Source organism: Amblyomma maculatum, chromosome 10 (assembly GCF_055883805.1).
Source record: "Amblyomma maculatum isolate TAMU_Amacu chromosome 10, ASM5588380v1, whole genome shotgun sequence".
NCBI lineage: Eukaryota > Metazoa > Arthropoda > Arachnida > Ixodida > Ixodidae > Amblyomma > Amblyomma maculatum.
In genome coordinates, this window is record NC_139353.1 from 82,302,639 (window position 1) to 82,319,993 (window position 17,355).

The 17,355-nt window shown below is 46.5% G+C and overlaps 1 protein-coding gene across 1 annotated transcript; it reads left to right on the forward strand.

Moving 5' to 3' along the window:
* Positions 1-5,381: 5,381 nt before the first annotated feature.
* LOC146176871 (solute carrier family 22 member 7-like) lies at positions 5,382-17,018 on the forward strand. Its single transcript, XM_084581412.1, has 3 exons — positions 5,382-6,128; positions 6,372-6,630; positions 16,342-17,018. Exons 1-3 carry the CDS (start codon positions 5,382-5,384, stop codon positions 17,016-17,018), a joined length of 1,683 nt encoding a protein of 560 aa, XP_084437538.1.
* Positions 17,019-17,355: the final 337 nt, after the last annotated feature.

Consider the following 17,355-nt stretch of genomic DNA (forward strand, 5'->3'; position numbering starts at 1 on the left):
CGTTTTGTTAGCGCTTCGGCTCTTATTCCTCCTCTCGGATGCATATTCCTCGGGAGTTGGTGTATCACTAATTTCTCCCACATTTAAGGGGCACGTTAGTTTTAGAGTGTAGCCCGAGGTCAGACAGCAAGCCGGCAACCTGCAAGATAGCTCTGCCGATGGTGGTGCTCCTTAGTATCTGTAGCTGAGACATGCGAACTGCCTCTGCGTATTCTTATCAGTTATTATGCACCCCCATGGAGAGGAGTGTCTCCGTAGAGGCGCACATCGGGAGTAATAGGGCACTCTTGATACATCTTCGGATGAGAGAGTCTAATTTCCTCTTTTCATCCGCTCTAAGATTTTGAAAGGGTGTATCGTAGCACACTCGGCTAAAGGTGTAATCCTGTACTAGCTTCAAGAGGCTTCTCTCTTAAAGGCCTCTACCCCTAAAGGAGATTCTCCTAAATAGGCTTAGAGCTTGAAACGCGTAGTCGTCTAGCCTTTTTATGACGCCGTCATTATATCCGTTTTCTTGGATAAAGAATCCCAGGATTCGGACTTGTTCTACTTTAGAACGGTTTTACCTTGAACTTTAATTTCGAATTTTCAGTCTGTGTTTCTCCTAAGGGATCTAGGTTAGTAGGTGAATAGTTGCGATTTTGGTAGTGAGAACGAGAGGCCCCTATCGGCGACGTAGGCAACTACCGTCTCCGCTGCCTCCTGCCAACGCTCTTCTATGCTCGCGTCGTTCCCCTGGTTACTCCAGAGGTTTACGTCATCCGCGTATATGCTGAAATTTAAACAAACAATTTTCTTGAGGACCGTGGAGAGTCCTCTCATGACCACGTTGAAGGAGAAAGGCGATAGAACAGAGCCTTGCGGCGTGCGCTCTGGGATTTTGGGATCGGGCCCGTCTCGGTCCGCCCTCTCGGTGTTATTTGGTATGCCACTTTACGCCTTATCATGTTACTGAACGGGAAGGCCGAAAGCGCCGCAGCCCTATATGCGCCAAAGTAGCAGCTTGTAGATGCTAACAATGTTGAAAACGTTGCAAGGATCACGTCAGGACAGCTTCTGATATTACGCTGGGCGCTAACGCGCTCAAACAGTGCTGACATTATGTCAAGTTAGGCACGACATGTCTCGTCGGTGCCAGACGTGCTGCACGATCTTGCAGTATCTGCATCGGCAAGAACAAAATAAGTAAGAAGCAAATGACGTGTCCTTCAGATGAACGACATCGAGGGGTACCAGTGCGCTTGCTGGAACAGCTGCACTCTCTCCAGATAACTCTAAAACACGGTACTATCAGCGCTACTGTACTACTTTGCACAGTGCCCAGCCACGCGCTCGCGTGGTATAGCTCAAACTGACCGCAATAGTACATGTGCTTTTGAATAGCTCACTATAACGGCCGGTTTCGGGCCTATATTCCTTGTGTGATTATGTGCCAATAGTTATACTAACAACAAACATCAGAAAACACATGACCGCTTACGTGTTACAATGCGAAAGGGTTATAATGAATCCCAATCGGAAAAAAACTGCAGAAATCTTTCTGATGTTACAACAGCATTTCTGTGTGATGTTGTGATAACAGAACATGCTGTAATAACATCAGAAATTTCTGTAGTTACAACAGAAAAGTGCTACAGACCTACAGACAACAGAAATATACTACGCAAAAACTACAGAGCTACGGAAAAGTACTGCAGAACTAAAGAAAAATCTGATGGTTACGACAGAACTACAGAACATTTTGTCGTATTTTTGACAGTTCTGCAGCTTTTTCCCACTGGGATATGAGTTATGACTCATGACTATCAGTCGTTACTCTACGTAATGCTTGCACATAATTTGCACCTTACTGCACGTTACTTGTAAAGTCCCCCTTATTGCAACATTGCACTATGTATACAAATCATGTCTCAAGACAATGTAAAAAGTTACGTTCCAGCATTGATGGCCGTACACTTGCTTTTACTCGACAAGGTGCCCCGACGTGGCAGCAGCATCCGGATTTGGAGTCATGGACGCCGCCGTCGCCGCCTGTATGCTATTGGGATACATAATACCCATTGTTTGACTCGCATTATAGAAACTCCACCTCCGCACACACCTGCAGATTTGGTCAGAGTGAATTAATTCGCAGGGCCCGATTTGTAGGTGGTTATAGGCAGTCGCTTTCCGAGTTATGATGAGTTTCCCTAGTAGCAGGGCTTCTATTTATTTCACATTAATAGATTCAACTGAGTGTGATTGGTGGCTGTTGGAGGTAGTTTTGCGTAGTCACTTTTCGAGAGACACTGGGTGTTACGAAAGCAACACATCGAAATCCAAAGCGAGACCTCGGGCGGAAGAGGCGTAGCCACGAGGAGAAGCCACTGGTGATAGCAACTTGGTAGTTGCCACAATGTTAGAGACGAACGACAACAGCGAGTTGCCCACACCGAAAGCTTTCGCTCCACATCCGGTTCACAGCGTTGAACCTCTCTAATTTTTCTTTGTGCTTTTATTGGCTTCGCATTAATAGCCTCAAATGATTTTGACAAGTGGCTGTTGGCAGGTGGTTTTAGCGACAACAGATTTCCTTCGTAATACAGCTTGTATTGTTTTAGTATTAGTTTGATCTGTATTAGCATTAGTTAAATGTAGCAAATAGGTGCTGGCTTTTTATTGGATGACACCACTTTCATTTTTTTAGTCGATATTTATTGCCTCAGGGCATCAGTAGGTTATGAGATGAAGGATGAATAAATGATTAATGAATGGAAAAAGGTTGGCTGATTTTATGAAGTCCAGAAGTGAGCGATAATGGGGTCCCTGCGTCCAAGTGACGTATGAGGCAGGATTGGTTGCTGAAAGGCCAGCTATGCTCAAGTGCCGGATTCGTGTTGGCTTGAGTGCTGGTCAGTCCCACAGCAAGTGGTGGATGTCGGCCTCGACATCTTCCTTGTTACAGATCGGGCATCCTGGGCGAGGATATAAGTGTTGGAAGTATGACCACGTCCTAGTTACAGCTGGTGTAAGGGCAACACCGACCCGGATCCTCCTAAGCGCAACCTCCTCTGCACGGGTGAGACCGCGGAGAAGGGATATCGCACACGGTGGGATAAGTGCACGTGTGCGGCGCCGGAGGTGTTCCTTTCTTGACAAAACGAGGGTAGCGTCGTCGACTTCGAGAAGCCGTGGGATTGATGCGTCTTGGTTCACGAGGCGGGTTGCAAAATCAGCTTGACTTTGGGAAGGCAGCAGATCCCGTGGGACCCACTCAATGCGTATTGATTGTGGGATGCGCGCCGCAAGCTGGTGGATGTCCTGGCAAATTTTTGGGCAGCGGCTGACACGTCGGAGCAGACATACTGCTTGAAGTGCGTCAGTGCGGATGACAACGTGGGCTGTAGGGAGCATGGTTATAAAAGTCATGGAGCAAAGGGCCTCCTGAACTGCCACAAGCTCAGCGCAGCAACATGTAAGTGGTTCCGAAAGCTGAAACGTAATTGTCTGATTCAGGCTAGGTCTCCGTGGACAGTAGATTGCCGTTTTGGCTTCACAGCCTTGCAGGCTTCCATCTACGTACACTACTATGGAATCTTGAGGCAGGTTAGTATTTTGCTCTTCAAATCTCTGGCGTAGCAACGATGCAGAGTTGGCAGACGTCGGTTGGCGGATGTCAGTTGGCTTGTTGTCTCCTAACTGTAGAAATTTCCAGGGAGGGAAAACGGGCGCAGGTGGCTGAAGAATAATGTGTGACGTTGCATACACCCTCAGTGCTTGCGTGGAATGTGACAAAGTGGCCTTCAGTCTGCCAGCATCACGACGCTGCTGCACCACTTTCATTTCACAAACACAAAAGCTTCACCTCAGATGAAAAACAGTTGTCTGTCTAGTATCTGTCTGTCGGTCCTCTTGACCAGCATCCTTCCAGTAGGTGGCGGCAGGCATTGTAATGCCTGCAATTAAAGACACCGGCCAAACGCGCCTCCCACATTTCGTCCCATGGACGTCGGACGTCGATGCCGTCGAATTCGCGCTTATTGGGCACATAAGCATTTTTATTTATTACCAAAGGTACATTTCCTCCACAAGTGCATTCATTTTCTTCGTCATCGCATGCTGCTAACACCAGCCTTAAACCTCGTGCTGAAAAAGAAGACTAAGAAGAAGAGTGCGCAGCAACGAGAGAGCTACGTTTCGAAGCCGATCTCTCAGACTTCTTATTTCCCTAAGGATTTTGCGAAATAAGAGCGACACACTCCTTGTTCGGCAAACACCTTTCCAAAATGTCCAGCCCTGAAGAAGATACGAGGACGTCGTCTCGGAGAAGATGTTCACACAATCCACCCGAGTACAAGGCGAAACCATCAGAACAGCGTCAGCGAGGTACCGGCCACCCGACAGGAACAGCCACAACCGCTGAGATTTCCGCTGTGGTTTCGCCACCACTCCTTTGTCCAAGCGAGCCAAATCACGTCGAAGAGACAAGGACTTCGCGAATTTCTCGGCGAAAACGCTTTCGCGGCCGGCCAGATGATTGTCCCATGCCTCTGATGTCTCCAATGTCTCTAGAGGTCCCTCAGGCAACCGACTCCGCCACTAATGGGCCTATCGCTATTACCTCTGCAGAAGGTGACGATTCTACATCTGCAGCGCCAAACATCGCAGGCAGTCAAGTTGCGGTCACACAAGAACCCATTCATCAAGATATCCGTAATGTTGAAGAAGAGGCCCAGACGCCCCAGGTGTCCTTAGAACTCCGTAGCCGGCCTGATGTCCCGACTATGTCATTGTGGCCTGCGGAGTGTCTCCAGGAAGTTTATTCCTCAAATAAAATTCCCTGCAGCATCCTTGCCTCAGCTGAGCCGGTACCAACGAATGCGAGCGATCTCGACAGAGAAACCACAGTGTCACAGGTACCCCGCGGTCCACCTTTTGACTCACTTGTGTCACCAAAGAATTCGCAGCATCCACGGAAGGACGACGATTCTACAACTGCTTCACCCGCCATTAGCACGGCTCCCACTGTGGCTGCGGTAGATTTCCTCCAATCAGATTTGAGCAGTATTGAACCCAGACGATTGTCGCAAGTCATCCACAGTCCAGCTGCGATCCCGCCCTCGTCGATCCCTCCTTCCGACCTTCCGCAGGCTGCCGATGCTACAACTAGAGATCCTGCCACCGTGGCCACTCTCCCTCAGGTGCTTCCTCCACCACTTATACGTAATATCGAGGAAAGTAAGCGCCCGTTGAAAATATCTCGAAAGAGACGCTCTGGGCCACGTCCCGAGGCGCCTTATTCGGGCCCACCTGGAGAAGATACTAAACGTACGCTGACTACGTCACGTGTGTCGCGTAGTAAACGCTCATCTGGCAGACATGATATCTTTCCGGTCTCGCCGATGTCATCCGTCGATGCCAATGGGACCGATGCCAAACCTTCAGCACCCGCCACCGTTCCTGAACCTGCTGTGGTCGCACCACCACTTCAGAATTCTAATGTCGGAAACGCGCCAGAGCCGCTGACTCGGAGTAAACGCTGTCGTGGCCTCTCCACAACCTCAGTGACACCATTATCACCAGGTAACCAGCAGGAGATCGGTACCACAGTTACGGGACCCGCCAGTTCGACGACAAGCACTGCACCACCACCAATGGACAACATCCTGATATTCGGTCACGGCCAGTTCCAGAGGCTTGTCCTCTTCTGCACAGCATTGGCTTTCTTCGTGGCGATGCTGCAGACCTTTGCCTTCGACAGCCTAGCCCATCCTGTGGACCACTGGTGCAGGCCTCCCGCAGAACACGTCCTCCTGCCTACTGAGACGTGGAAGAACGGCAGCGTGCCGCTTGAGGACGGCGGAAAGCGGTACAGCCAATGTCTTCGTTACGATCCGCCAATTCCTGTAGAAGGCGTCGCCGTCAACAACCGGAGTGTGGTTCCCTGCGATAATGGATGGGACTATGAGGCAGGGTCCAGCGCGGGCTTTGGAACGCCGTCGATTGTTCAGCAGTGGGACATTGTTTGCGGCCGAATTTGGATTTTGGAAGCTCTCCCAGTGCTCAACTGGTTGGGTGGCGTGATAGGAGCTTCAATTGCTGGAATCACGGCGGATGTGATCGGACGGCAGCCAGTGCTCGTCATATGGGTGATGTTCCTCCTTTTTACGGGAATCGCTATGGTGTTCGCCAATACCATGTTAATATTTACCGCCCTCTACACCATCTTCTCCGCTTCCGCCATCAGTGTCTTTGTCACGTCCATTGTTATCCTGTTTGAGGTTACAGATATGCAGCATCGGGCTTCTTTCTGCACCTTCGCTATTATTGGGGCCATTTTCAGTGCCAGAGCATACAAACGCATTATCTCCGCAATCTTTCTCACCTGGCAGGAGAGACAGATCGCCTACATGGTTCCCGCATGCGGACTGGTCATGGCGGTCTACTTCATAGAAGAGTCCCCATGCTGGCTTCTGGCTGTGTCAGATATACGGCGCGCCGAGGCCGTGCTATCGAGAGCGTCACGAATGAACAGAATTGACCCGAATGCGTTCGCTCAACGCCTGGCTGCGTTGAAGGAGGACCATAAGAGGCAGCAGCATCACTCTCAGACCTATCCTGACGCTCATACCATCGTCTCCGCTGACCAAGGTACCGTTTCTTTCTTTTCAAAAATCACCTATCAATCACTCCAAGCTTACCCAAATTTTTCTTGGGCTATGTATGCTTCCAGGAAAAGAAAACGACCCGAAAGCTAAGCACTGAAGTGCGCTGGACGCATGATATAGCAGAGCGTTTTCCTGTATCTTCAGTTTTGTCAGTCTTTTCGTTCTGCTTCCTGTGTAATATAACACTAAATGCACAACTGACATGAGTATTTGTAAGCCGCCGCATAATTTGAGAATCTAAATGGATAAATGCCAACTCACCCGAAAGCGGTCGCTTTCCCCTCTATGGGCGTCGTGCGTCCGCAGCACAGAGCTCGATAGAACTCAAAGTTGGAACAAATAGATACGACCGCCTATCGCAGAATAGCCCTACTGAAAACATTGTATGAGGCAATAACCTCACACTTTCTCAGATGCTCTCATGCAATTTACATAAGAAGTCACGTACAAGTCGCATATAATTGCATAGCGTCTCATAGTTTCTTGCACATTATCATAAATTATGGGAGATATTTTAGGATAATGATGTGCACCGTATCAGAGTATATGCGATTTGATGAGATTGTGTGAGGTTATTGCCCCGTAAAACGTTTGCTTTTTCAGTAGGGAGGAGAAGGGTTGTAAATTTGAACGAAGACGGTGATGAGCAAAGCGCAGTCGATGCACAGCAAGGGGGGAAGTGCATGGTGTGAAGAGGCGGGCGCGAATAGTGGGTCAGTACAGATGTTGCATGTCTTAACGCGGCCGTACATTATGCCTCAAAGCAAGATTTCGACTCGGAGGCCATTGGAACAGAAAATACCGAGATTGTCTCTGATACAGCCGAGATCACGCCCGCAACCGCATACTTTAAAACACATCATCCACGGCACCCAAATCTTCATATTTTCCGCACTCTACCTGCCATGTTTAACAATGATGCTTTTAAAGCTGAGCTGAGCTCTAGCGACTGCCGGGACCCAGAACTACCGCCTTCTCGGGGCAGTCACTCTAGCTCAGCTCAGTTGGTAGAGCGACTGCCCCGAAAAGGAGGTGGTTCCGGGTTTGATCCCCGGACCAGGGCGACGTTTTCTTGAACTGCGAAGTTTCTGAGAAAGCTGTACAGCTTTAATTTGTAGCGTTATGTGTATACGCTTGGGTGGATGTCAATGAGTAAATACTCCCTTGTTACAAATCTACTCAACCTAAAGGGATTGCTCTAAATATTGGACCAAGACTTTTCAGTGAGGCGTTTCAAATGGGGCACACGAAGCGGTATCTGTAGTAATACTAGAAATCATTCCATTTCAGTGATGACTGTTGTACACCTCTTCATAACAATAGCATCAAATGCTTACAGGCGAATCATTACACGCAATTTTCTTCTATTCAACATTTGCTGCGTATGGACTTTGCGTGCGTTTTGAGATGGGGCATCCATGCCAAGATCAGCAGACTTTAAGCATGATCCCCTCTGATTTCTTGCACAACAGTCATCGTTCTTTTTCAGAGTGACGAGAGTGGCGACCTTTGCTGTATCTGGAGAAAACATTGCAGTCGCGTCACACACTAGAACCTGGCCAGAATGAAACTAGCTCTCATAAAAGAAATTAAGCAAACCACAATGCTTTCTGCACGTGGCATTATTTGTTAAATCTGGTTCCGTTGTACTTGTGTGTAAGCCAGGTATAAAGTAACGTAAGAAAAAAAATGTGTAAAAAAATCAATTCTACAGTCACTTTTGTAAGTCTTCGCGCGGGTTTCAGGACCGCTATGAAACGCTTCGTCGACTAAAAAACGCACGCTACGTTTGTTCATTTCTGTCTCTCATCGCGCACTCAGCCCTATATTCCATCATTGGAACGTACGAAATGCTAATACGATTCTAATTACGCTCAGCGATTTTATGAAGCAGGAATAAGTTTTAGGGCAGGGGGGGGGGGGGGGGGAATGTTCACGTCGTGTGCCATCATCCCAGGTGATTTATTTACAGCAATGACACTGCACGTCACAATACAGCGCTGGGGCTGCTCGAAATAATCTGCAACGCATAATTGAATGTCGAGACGTTCATGGGCCCACGCCCTGGTCATAGCCGGAATCGAGGCTTCTAACAGGCGAACGAGGTATACAAACTCTGTCATCCTGCGGTTTGCGTCTCTCCGTTGCTCCTCTCTCCCGTCTGTTGTTCTCTCCCACCTTTAGATGAGCGTTAGCACGTCACTAGACTCCCTAAATATCTAACAAATGTGTTAATTTTATCATTAAACTCATCCAGCGCCGATGTTCAAGAAAATGTTCCTGAGAATTCCGCGTGATGTTATCGGCACCGGCATGCTGTCGCTGTGGGCTGTTAGGTTTGGTTTGCGCGCCCCTCGGTAGCGTTGGCCTGGCGGCTCCGTGGACGGCGGACGGCATCAACGGTCCCAGCAAAGACGAGGCGTCTTCTAACGAAATAACCTTTACTAAAACATCGTGAAGGAACGGGCAGAGAAGCTGACCCGAAGAGAATACAGACACGTTCACACAGCTGGTGTGTAGCGTCGTCTCAACGGCGCGTCAAAGTAGTCTCTATCTCAGCGGAGTCGGCCGCTGCTTTTTATAGTTTTTCCAGTTCACAGGGAAAGGGTAAACCCTCACAGGAAAGGGAGCGCCCGACAAGTCTGGGCAAAGTCTGGGCAAGATGGGATTACTCAATCGCAGGTGGTCCGAACGCATCTCCTCCACCTCCTGCAGACTGGCGAGGGCGGCGCACTCTCTCAAGAGCTCCAGGCTTGGCCGGCGTTTGCGCACACACGCACGCACACACATTTGGCGCGTAGCAGGATCACGTTGAGACTTGTCGGCGGGAGGAAGCGTTGCGCGGCCGATGAACGGCGCCGAAATGGCCGATCCGCTCGCGGTTCTGCCTGTTGCTATGCGGTGGCCGCATCAGCTGTCCCACTTCTCGGTGGAGAAACGTAACAGGGTCTATACGTACTCTTTAGTTATTGCAGTATAATCACATAACATCTAATCCGCATCTTAATGCGCCCTAATTCACTCCTTAATTCATCTCAAGCGCCTAAGCAGTCTTCCCTCCTAATTATTTCGCCTAATACACTATATTCAATGAAACAACTGCAGCAACAAAATTGCTAGGGGACACTTTGGACAGCTAAAGCGCGTTTATAGCCTTTATAGCGCGGTGGTCTTGCCCCGCCGGGATGGTGCAGCGGTAAGACGCCCGACTACTGTATTATTATTATTATTATTATTATTATTATTATTATTATTATTATTATTATTATTATTATTATTATTATTATTATTATTATTATTATTATTATTATTATTATTATTATTATTATTATCAGTCCACAGGAAGGGAAAGGCGCAGTATCTGTCACACCTGGACACCTGCATGAACCGCTTGCGCTGCCTCTGGGGGCGGTAGATGCTAGTCGGAACAGCCCGCTTTTTTCGTTTCTTCTGTCGTTTTCTCTCTTGCGGAGCCACCGTACTGAGCAAACCAAAATACGCAGCCGGGTGCGATCCCGACCTCGGCGGCTGCGTTTCGATGGAGGCGAAACAAAGAGGCGTCCATGACCTGTGCGATGTCAGCGCACGTTTAAGAACCCCAGGTGGTCGAAATTACTCCGTAGCCCTCCACTACGGCTCCTCTTTCTCTCTTCCCACTTTCACTCTTACCTTCCTCCCTTCCCTTACGGCGCGGTTGAGGTGTCCACAGAAAACGAGTGAGACAGTTACCGCGCCTTTCCTTTCCTATAAATCAATCAGTCAGGGTGACAGATAATGCGCCTTTCTCTGCCTGCGAACCAATTATATTCTCGCTTTCTTCTTTCGCTCCTACATTCCTCCTTTGCCGTGCGGCTTGGTTAAGTTGTCCGTGGAGTATTGTGACAGATACGGCGCCTTTTCTTTTCTATAAACCAATTTGAAGCGCTGCTGATACCTGCTGTACTTCGTCAGCTTCTACGGGGTGATCAAGCTAACTGTGGCCAGGGGCTGAAAAATGAAACATTTGAGGTGGTCCAGAGAAACCACTTGTATACAGATGCCACCCATCTGGCGCACCACAGAGAGATTCTTGTTTTGCAGTTAGCTAATTAACAATTAGGACTATTTTCTACTTTACTAACTATACTTTTTAGGCAATAAACGGATTTGTAGAGTTGAAAAGCACCTTCGGAACCCCCATTCCATTTGCTTCCAATAACGAAAGCCTGACGTGTATTGTTTTTCCAAGTTCTGAAGAAAGCCCGCGAAATACAAAAAAAAATATCACGTCACTGGCGCATTTGTGCGCAGCGATTGTGCTGCTGTCAACCTAGGTTTCAGTGAACGAAATCAGCTACAGCCTTGGCTACACGACCCCGTTGCAGCGGCAAGCTGATATGTCTGCGGTGGTTTCTTCGTCCGCTTCACGCAGTCAACGCACGTCACGTGACGGTGCATGTCGCGGCGAGCTCACCGGCGCTGGCTGGAGCCATCTCCAGAATATCAGCCTACCGCTGGAAATGTGCTGTCGAGGCACAGCCGCAGCTAATTTCTCAAAATATGGAGCATGATAGCAACAGCTACCACCCTGTTTCACATGGGGCGTTCCTATGTTCTATTCATCCATCCAGAGCAACACGATCGTGGAGCACGAATGCGTTAGCCGCGTGATATTTTTGTATTTTGCGAGCTTTCGTTAGAGCTTGGAAAAACTATACACGTGAGATTTTATCGTTAAATTAAGGAAATGTGAGTTTCAGAAGGTGCTTTGCAACTTTGAAAACAACATTTATTGTCTAAAGGGAATACATAGCAAATTAAAAAATCGTCCTAATTACTAAATAATTGCAAAATAAATTGCCTGAGGTGCACCTGATAGCTGACAGCTGTATACAACTGGTTTGTCTTGCCAGCCTCAAATGTCTAATGTTTTAACTCTTGGGGAAAGTTAGCTTCGATACCATATATATATATATATATATATATATATATATATATATATATATATATATATATATATATGGTTGAGTGTGGCGCTGGTGAACACTCTCAAGGTTCGTATACAGACAACATAAATACCCAAGCAAGTAGCAGGGGGGACAGCGGCCGATGTAGCTCAGTTGGAAGAGCACCGGACGCGATATTCGGAGGTCGTGGGTTCGGTTCGCACCATCGGCACGTTATTTTTTCTTCTACTGTGTGTTTAATTATCTTTCCCCTAAACAGATTACATTACTAATTTCTGTGATTATCCAAGTAAACATAAAAAATAATAAAAAAAATACATAAAGTACCATCCCCAACGCTTTCCTTGGCATCGCCGACTGTTGGCTTCTTTCGTTCATGTATTATAACGAGCACCCTCATTTGCCCTTAATTGATCTGCTTATATATATATATATATATATATATATATATATATATATATATATATATATATATATATATGATGCGAGAACATTTAACGTACTTGGCCGCTTAAAAAATTATAGAGCGAAGGGTACGCTTCATTTAAAGAAACATTTTATTAGACTCGACGTTTCGACCAGAAGCTGGCCTTCATCAGGAGTGTGAATGCAAATAGTGGAAAGAGAGAGAGGTGCGCAGATTACAATGGCATTGTAGTGATGGGTGGGGTAAAAAGCAGGTGCAGGCGGGGAGTGGAAGAAAGTGCAGGTGGGGAAAAAAAACGGCACATGGAAGGCGACAAAAGCAGGAATTGTGTGACCTTCATTGTGTGTATGGTGGGGGAGGCTGACATTTCTTTGGGCCACCTGCAGTAAGCTTGACTTGGCCGTTTTGGGTGTATTTGAGGAAGGAATTTACGGGATAACTGAACTTTGAAGTGGAGAAAGAGTACCAGGGCTCTCATTAATACCGGCATGCAGGGCATTAAATTTAAATATAAAGTACGATTCTCGCTGTTCCCTTTCGCGGTTGCTATGGAAGCCGTTCTGGAGCAGGAAAACTTTAAGTTAGTCGAATTCGTCACTTTTCTGTTGCAGGTGTTTGGACAGGGGAAGGTGGGGGAGAGATTTGGTGTGTGCGCGAAGGTTGTTGAAACGAATTCGGAAGGGGTTCTCGGTCTGCCCTATGTATTGCATTTACACTCGCCACACTCGAGCATATATACCACGTTCCTGGAGCCACAATTCAAATTTCCGAGGATGGAGTGCTTAATATCAGAGTGTGTGCTCTTTGCCGTGATTGTTGTTTGCATGTGTTTGCAAACTTGACTTCTATTCTTTCCGCGCGGCATACAGCCCACAATATCTGCTTTATCGATAGTAGAGTGTACTACATAGTTTTGTAAATTTTTTGGTCGTCTGTATGTAACCCGCGGAACCACAGAAAAAATTTTGGAGAGGCGATCACTTTGTTCGGTGATGTTAAAGTGTTTTTTTAGTATTTTGTTGATGTTCGGAAGGTTGTTTGCGGAAGTTAAGATCAGGTTTGAGCGGTGTTCATTTTGTGCTGCCGGTCGGTCTTCCCCAAATGTTTCATTGCGATCAATTATTCCCGCTTTTTGGATGGCATCATCAATAGTTGCCGGATAGTGCTGGTGTTTCAGAACCTCCCGCATACGGTTGGAATTTTCCTCAAAATCTTTTGAGCGTGAGCAGATTCGTTTGAATCTTATTGCCTGAGAGTATGGAATTGATGTTTTGCAGTGGCGCGGGTGGCAGCTTTTAAAATGAAGGTGTTGTTGTCTGTCCGTGGGTTTTCTGTAGACATTGGTGATTAGTGCCCCGTCTTCAAATTGAATTAATACGTCCAGGAAGTTAATTTGAGTGGAGGAGTAGGTATGTGTGAATGAGATGTTGGGATGTATGTTGTTAAATGAGGTAATGAATTGGATGAGTTCATGCTCGTTTTCTGTCCATATGATAAATATATCGTCTAGGAAGCGTTTATAAAAAGCTGGTTTTTTTGGGTACGATCGTAGGAAGTCAGATCCAATGTGATCCATGAATATGTTAGCATAGTTTGGCGCCATTTTCGTTCCCATGGCTGTACCACTGATTTGTAGGTAATACGAGTTGTTGAATTCGAAGGAATTGAGTTTTAGAACCAGATTAGCGAGTGATGCGATGGCGGTTGGGCTAGGGGAGTTTGGGGCTTTGTGTTTTTCATATGATGTGATCAGAGCTTGGATCCCGTCCTCGTGCGGAATGTTCGTGTAAAGGGACACCACGTCAAGGGTCACTAAAAGGACTCCTTTGGGGACAGTAAATTTAGATAACTCTTTCAGGAAGTGATTAGTGTCGCGTATGTAAGATGTATGTTTGGGAGGGATAAGTTTGATGAGGGAATCGATGTAGTTAGATATTGGTTCAGTGAGCGTGTCAATGCCGGATACGATTGGTCGACCGGGATGATTTTCTTTGTGCACTTTCGGGAGCATGTAGAAACGCCCTGGGGACAGATCTATTGCCTCTAGTGCCTTTCTTACACGTGGTAGTATTTATATATATATATATATATATATATATATATATATATATATATATATATATATATATATATTTACATGCTTGCGAAAATGACGTCCTTGGCTGCAGAAGAAATAAACAGCGAAGAAGCTTAACACTTCATTTATTCTTCGTCGATGTTTAGACCCAGGGTCCGGTCTTTCTCAAGACTGTGGTTACATTGCTTGAGTTTCAATTTTAAGGGTTTGAAAATAGTACGGATGCTGAAAAGAAGGAACAACCCCGCCCCTCATATATATATATATATATATATATTTCCGACGTCCGATGGATGGATGGATGGATGGATGGATGGATGGATGGATGGATGGATGGATGGATGGATGGATGGATGGATGGATGGATGGATGGATGGATGGATGGATGGATGGATGGATGGATGGATGGATGGATGGTTGGGATGGTTGGGATGGATGGATGGATGGATGGATGGATGGATGGATGGATGGATGGATGGATGGATGGATGGATGGATGGATGGATGGATGGATGGATGGATGGATGGATGGATGGATGGAATATAGGAGCGTCCCCTTTGAAACGGGGTGGTAGCAGTAGCTATCATGCTCATTTTTCTCCGAATCGGATTATGTAAGGCGCCCTACAGTGCGGTGCTTCAGAACTTTTCCACCTGCAGCTATTGATTGTGAACTGACATCGCACATCACAAGGGCGCCTAGCTTCTCGCCTACATCGAAAAGCGGCCGGGATTCGGTCCCGCGTACTGGGGCAAGGCAGTCGAGTGCCCTAACCGCTGCACCACCAGGCGGGGCGCTTACATATGGGTGCTTTCAAATAAGAACGGTAATATGAGGTCCCATAACCACTTCAGCTTTCATTGAAATTTGTTTCATGTGGTGGGCAAATGCCTCAACACAAATGAATAGACCTTAGATTTGCAAGATACGGCGTAGTTTTCTCGGAAAAAGAAGTATATCACTAGAGGTCGAAAACGCCTATTTTGCCATTCAAAAAATTGCCACGTTTGGAGACCTGCTGTTTGCGCATTAAAATTTTTGTCCTACCCATTATGTTTCATTCACTAACTTTATGAAACTCTTAATTTTGTTAGGGCTAGTGAAACCTTTGTCGCAACAGTGAAATTAGTAAACAAATCGATAACATTGCTCGAAGAGCGACGCGCTGCAAAAAAAAGTCTATTTTTAACCTTAACCACGGGCATCATGCGTGAAGTTGTACTAAAACATTTTTTTTTATTTATTATGCGGGTTATGTTCTTAATTTCAGGCCAAATTTGGATCTTTAGACCTATAGGTTGACTATCCACAACTAATCGAAATAGCCCGAAGTGGAAAGCAGCAATAAAGGGATCACTTCCATTCTAATTTATAGAGAAAACTGCATCATGATATTTATTAATATCTCTCTAAATAGTTCCCAGAACCTCGCAAACATTAGGTACTAAACGTTTATTCTGTTCTTTGAAATTTTAAAAATAAATATAAACTGAGCGTTTGTCCTGAAAACTGTCGATATCCTGCCTTACATTATAGCTTGACGCAATGAAGTGTTGCATTATAAATTTCCACTACCTTATCCAGGGTTAGCTCTTTAGCCCTGAAAAAATTTCAAACCCTAGATTTTCCCTTTCTTCATATTTTATTTTCGAATCGGCAGAAGTTCAAGAATGTTAAAAAAATGGACCACTTTGGTTCCAACTTAAAACACTACCGCATCTTGAATTTTTATCCGAATCTTATTTGCAACTTTCACCCCCTTGTCGATGTCATTCCAATTCTTAGTTTGCAAAAATGGGCAGGATCGGGCCTAGTTGGTTATTTACAGTGGTTCACCGCACTAACACCTAGACAGACAAGAAACATTTGCGCTGTTTCTGGTTTACGCCAGAAAAAAGTCGTTACGGAAAAAATTCGCTTGACGTAATTACAATATAATCAAATATGTAATGTTTCGCGCTTTGTAATTTCACTTGGACCACCGTTGTATAGAATTTACGGCTGTACAATGTATGGTTTAATAAGCTACATGTCACAGGTTTCTGTAATATTTGATTTTTTTCAGATAATCTTTCCATTTTTATGGTACAAACATTCGATTTAAAAACTTGTCTTGCCTTTTGCTATGCAGGACTTTCGACCTGAGAGGACAGTGTTTTCTTTTGCAGTGTACGTGTTTACAGGCTGATGATGATGACAATTAAATCTAGCATTACAAAACTGTGACACTTATGTGTGCCGCAGAAGCGCACGCCTTGGAGCTGTTCAGGAACCCCACTCTACGTCGGAGGTCGCTGATCATCTTCGGCTGCTTCTTCACAAGCATGGCCGTGTACAACTACCTCAAAACGGGACACTTGATGCGCGCCAACCCACTGGCGCGCATTACCCAACTGCTGCTCCTGCTGCCTACTATCGTCACCGACATCATCCTCATTATGCGCGCCGGCCGGCGCAGGTCACTCGCCTTCAGTCTGGTGGGCCTGTCCCCACTGGCAGCAGCCCTGGGAGCAGCCCACATCGTTCATGCTCCAACGCAGGTTCTGGCCACCATATCCGTGTGCTGGCAGCTGCTGTTCTTCGTGTGCTCTATCTCGCTGTTCGTGATCACGGCCGAGCTATACCCGACCGTGCTGCGGGGCACCGGAGTATCCATGGGCTACGCTTCTGGGCGCGTGGGAGCGCTGGCAGGCAGACTCGCCAACGAGGTCCTTGCGGAAGAAAAGGAAGGCGTAGCGTATATCACGATGGCAGTGCTACTGCTCGTGTTTGGAGTGCTGGCTATGGGGCTGCCGGAGACGACGGTGTATCAGCCTGCCAACACCATGCGAGACGTTGTGGCTGAGAAATGGCGGCTGTACTCGCCCATTAGGGTGGCCCGCAAGCACAAGCGCCCGAAGCCTGGGGGCTCGAAACAATGATAGCGATGTCAGAATTGGCATAATGGGACACAACTGAATATTCAGTCAACAAGTGTTATTTTTATTCTCAGCATCTTACGCAGTTGCTTGTATGCCATTATATATGTTTGTGCTTATTTTTCACAGTAACCAAAGCTATATACTGCAGATATAATTATTTGTATCGATGTATTGAACGCACATACGAGAATAACATCTCTGTCATTTTCCCGATGTATTTCAGGACTAATATGCGGAGGTTATCTGGGGAATAAAGACGCGGCAGGTATCCTCCTCACAAATAGCCGGAGTTTTTATTCAGCATTGATCTTCTGGTTACATACTGCAAAAACTTCTG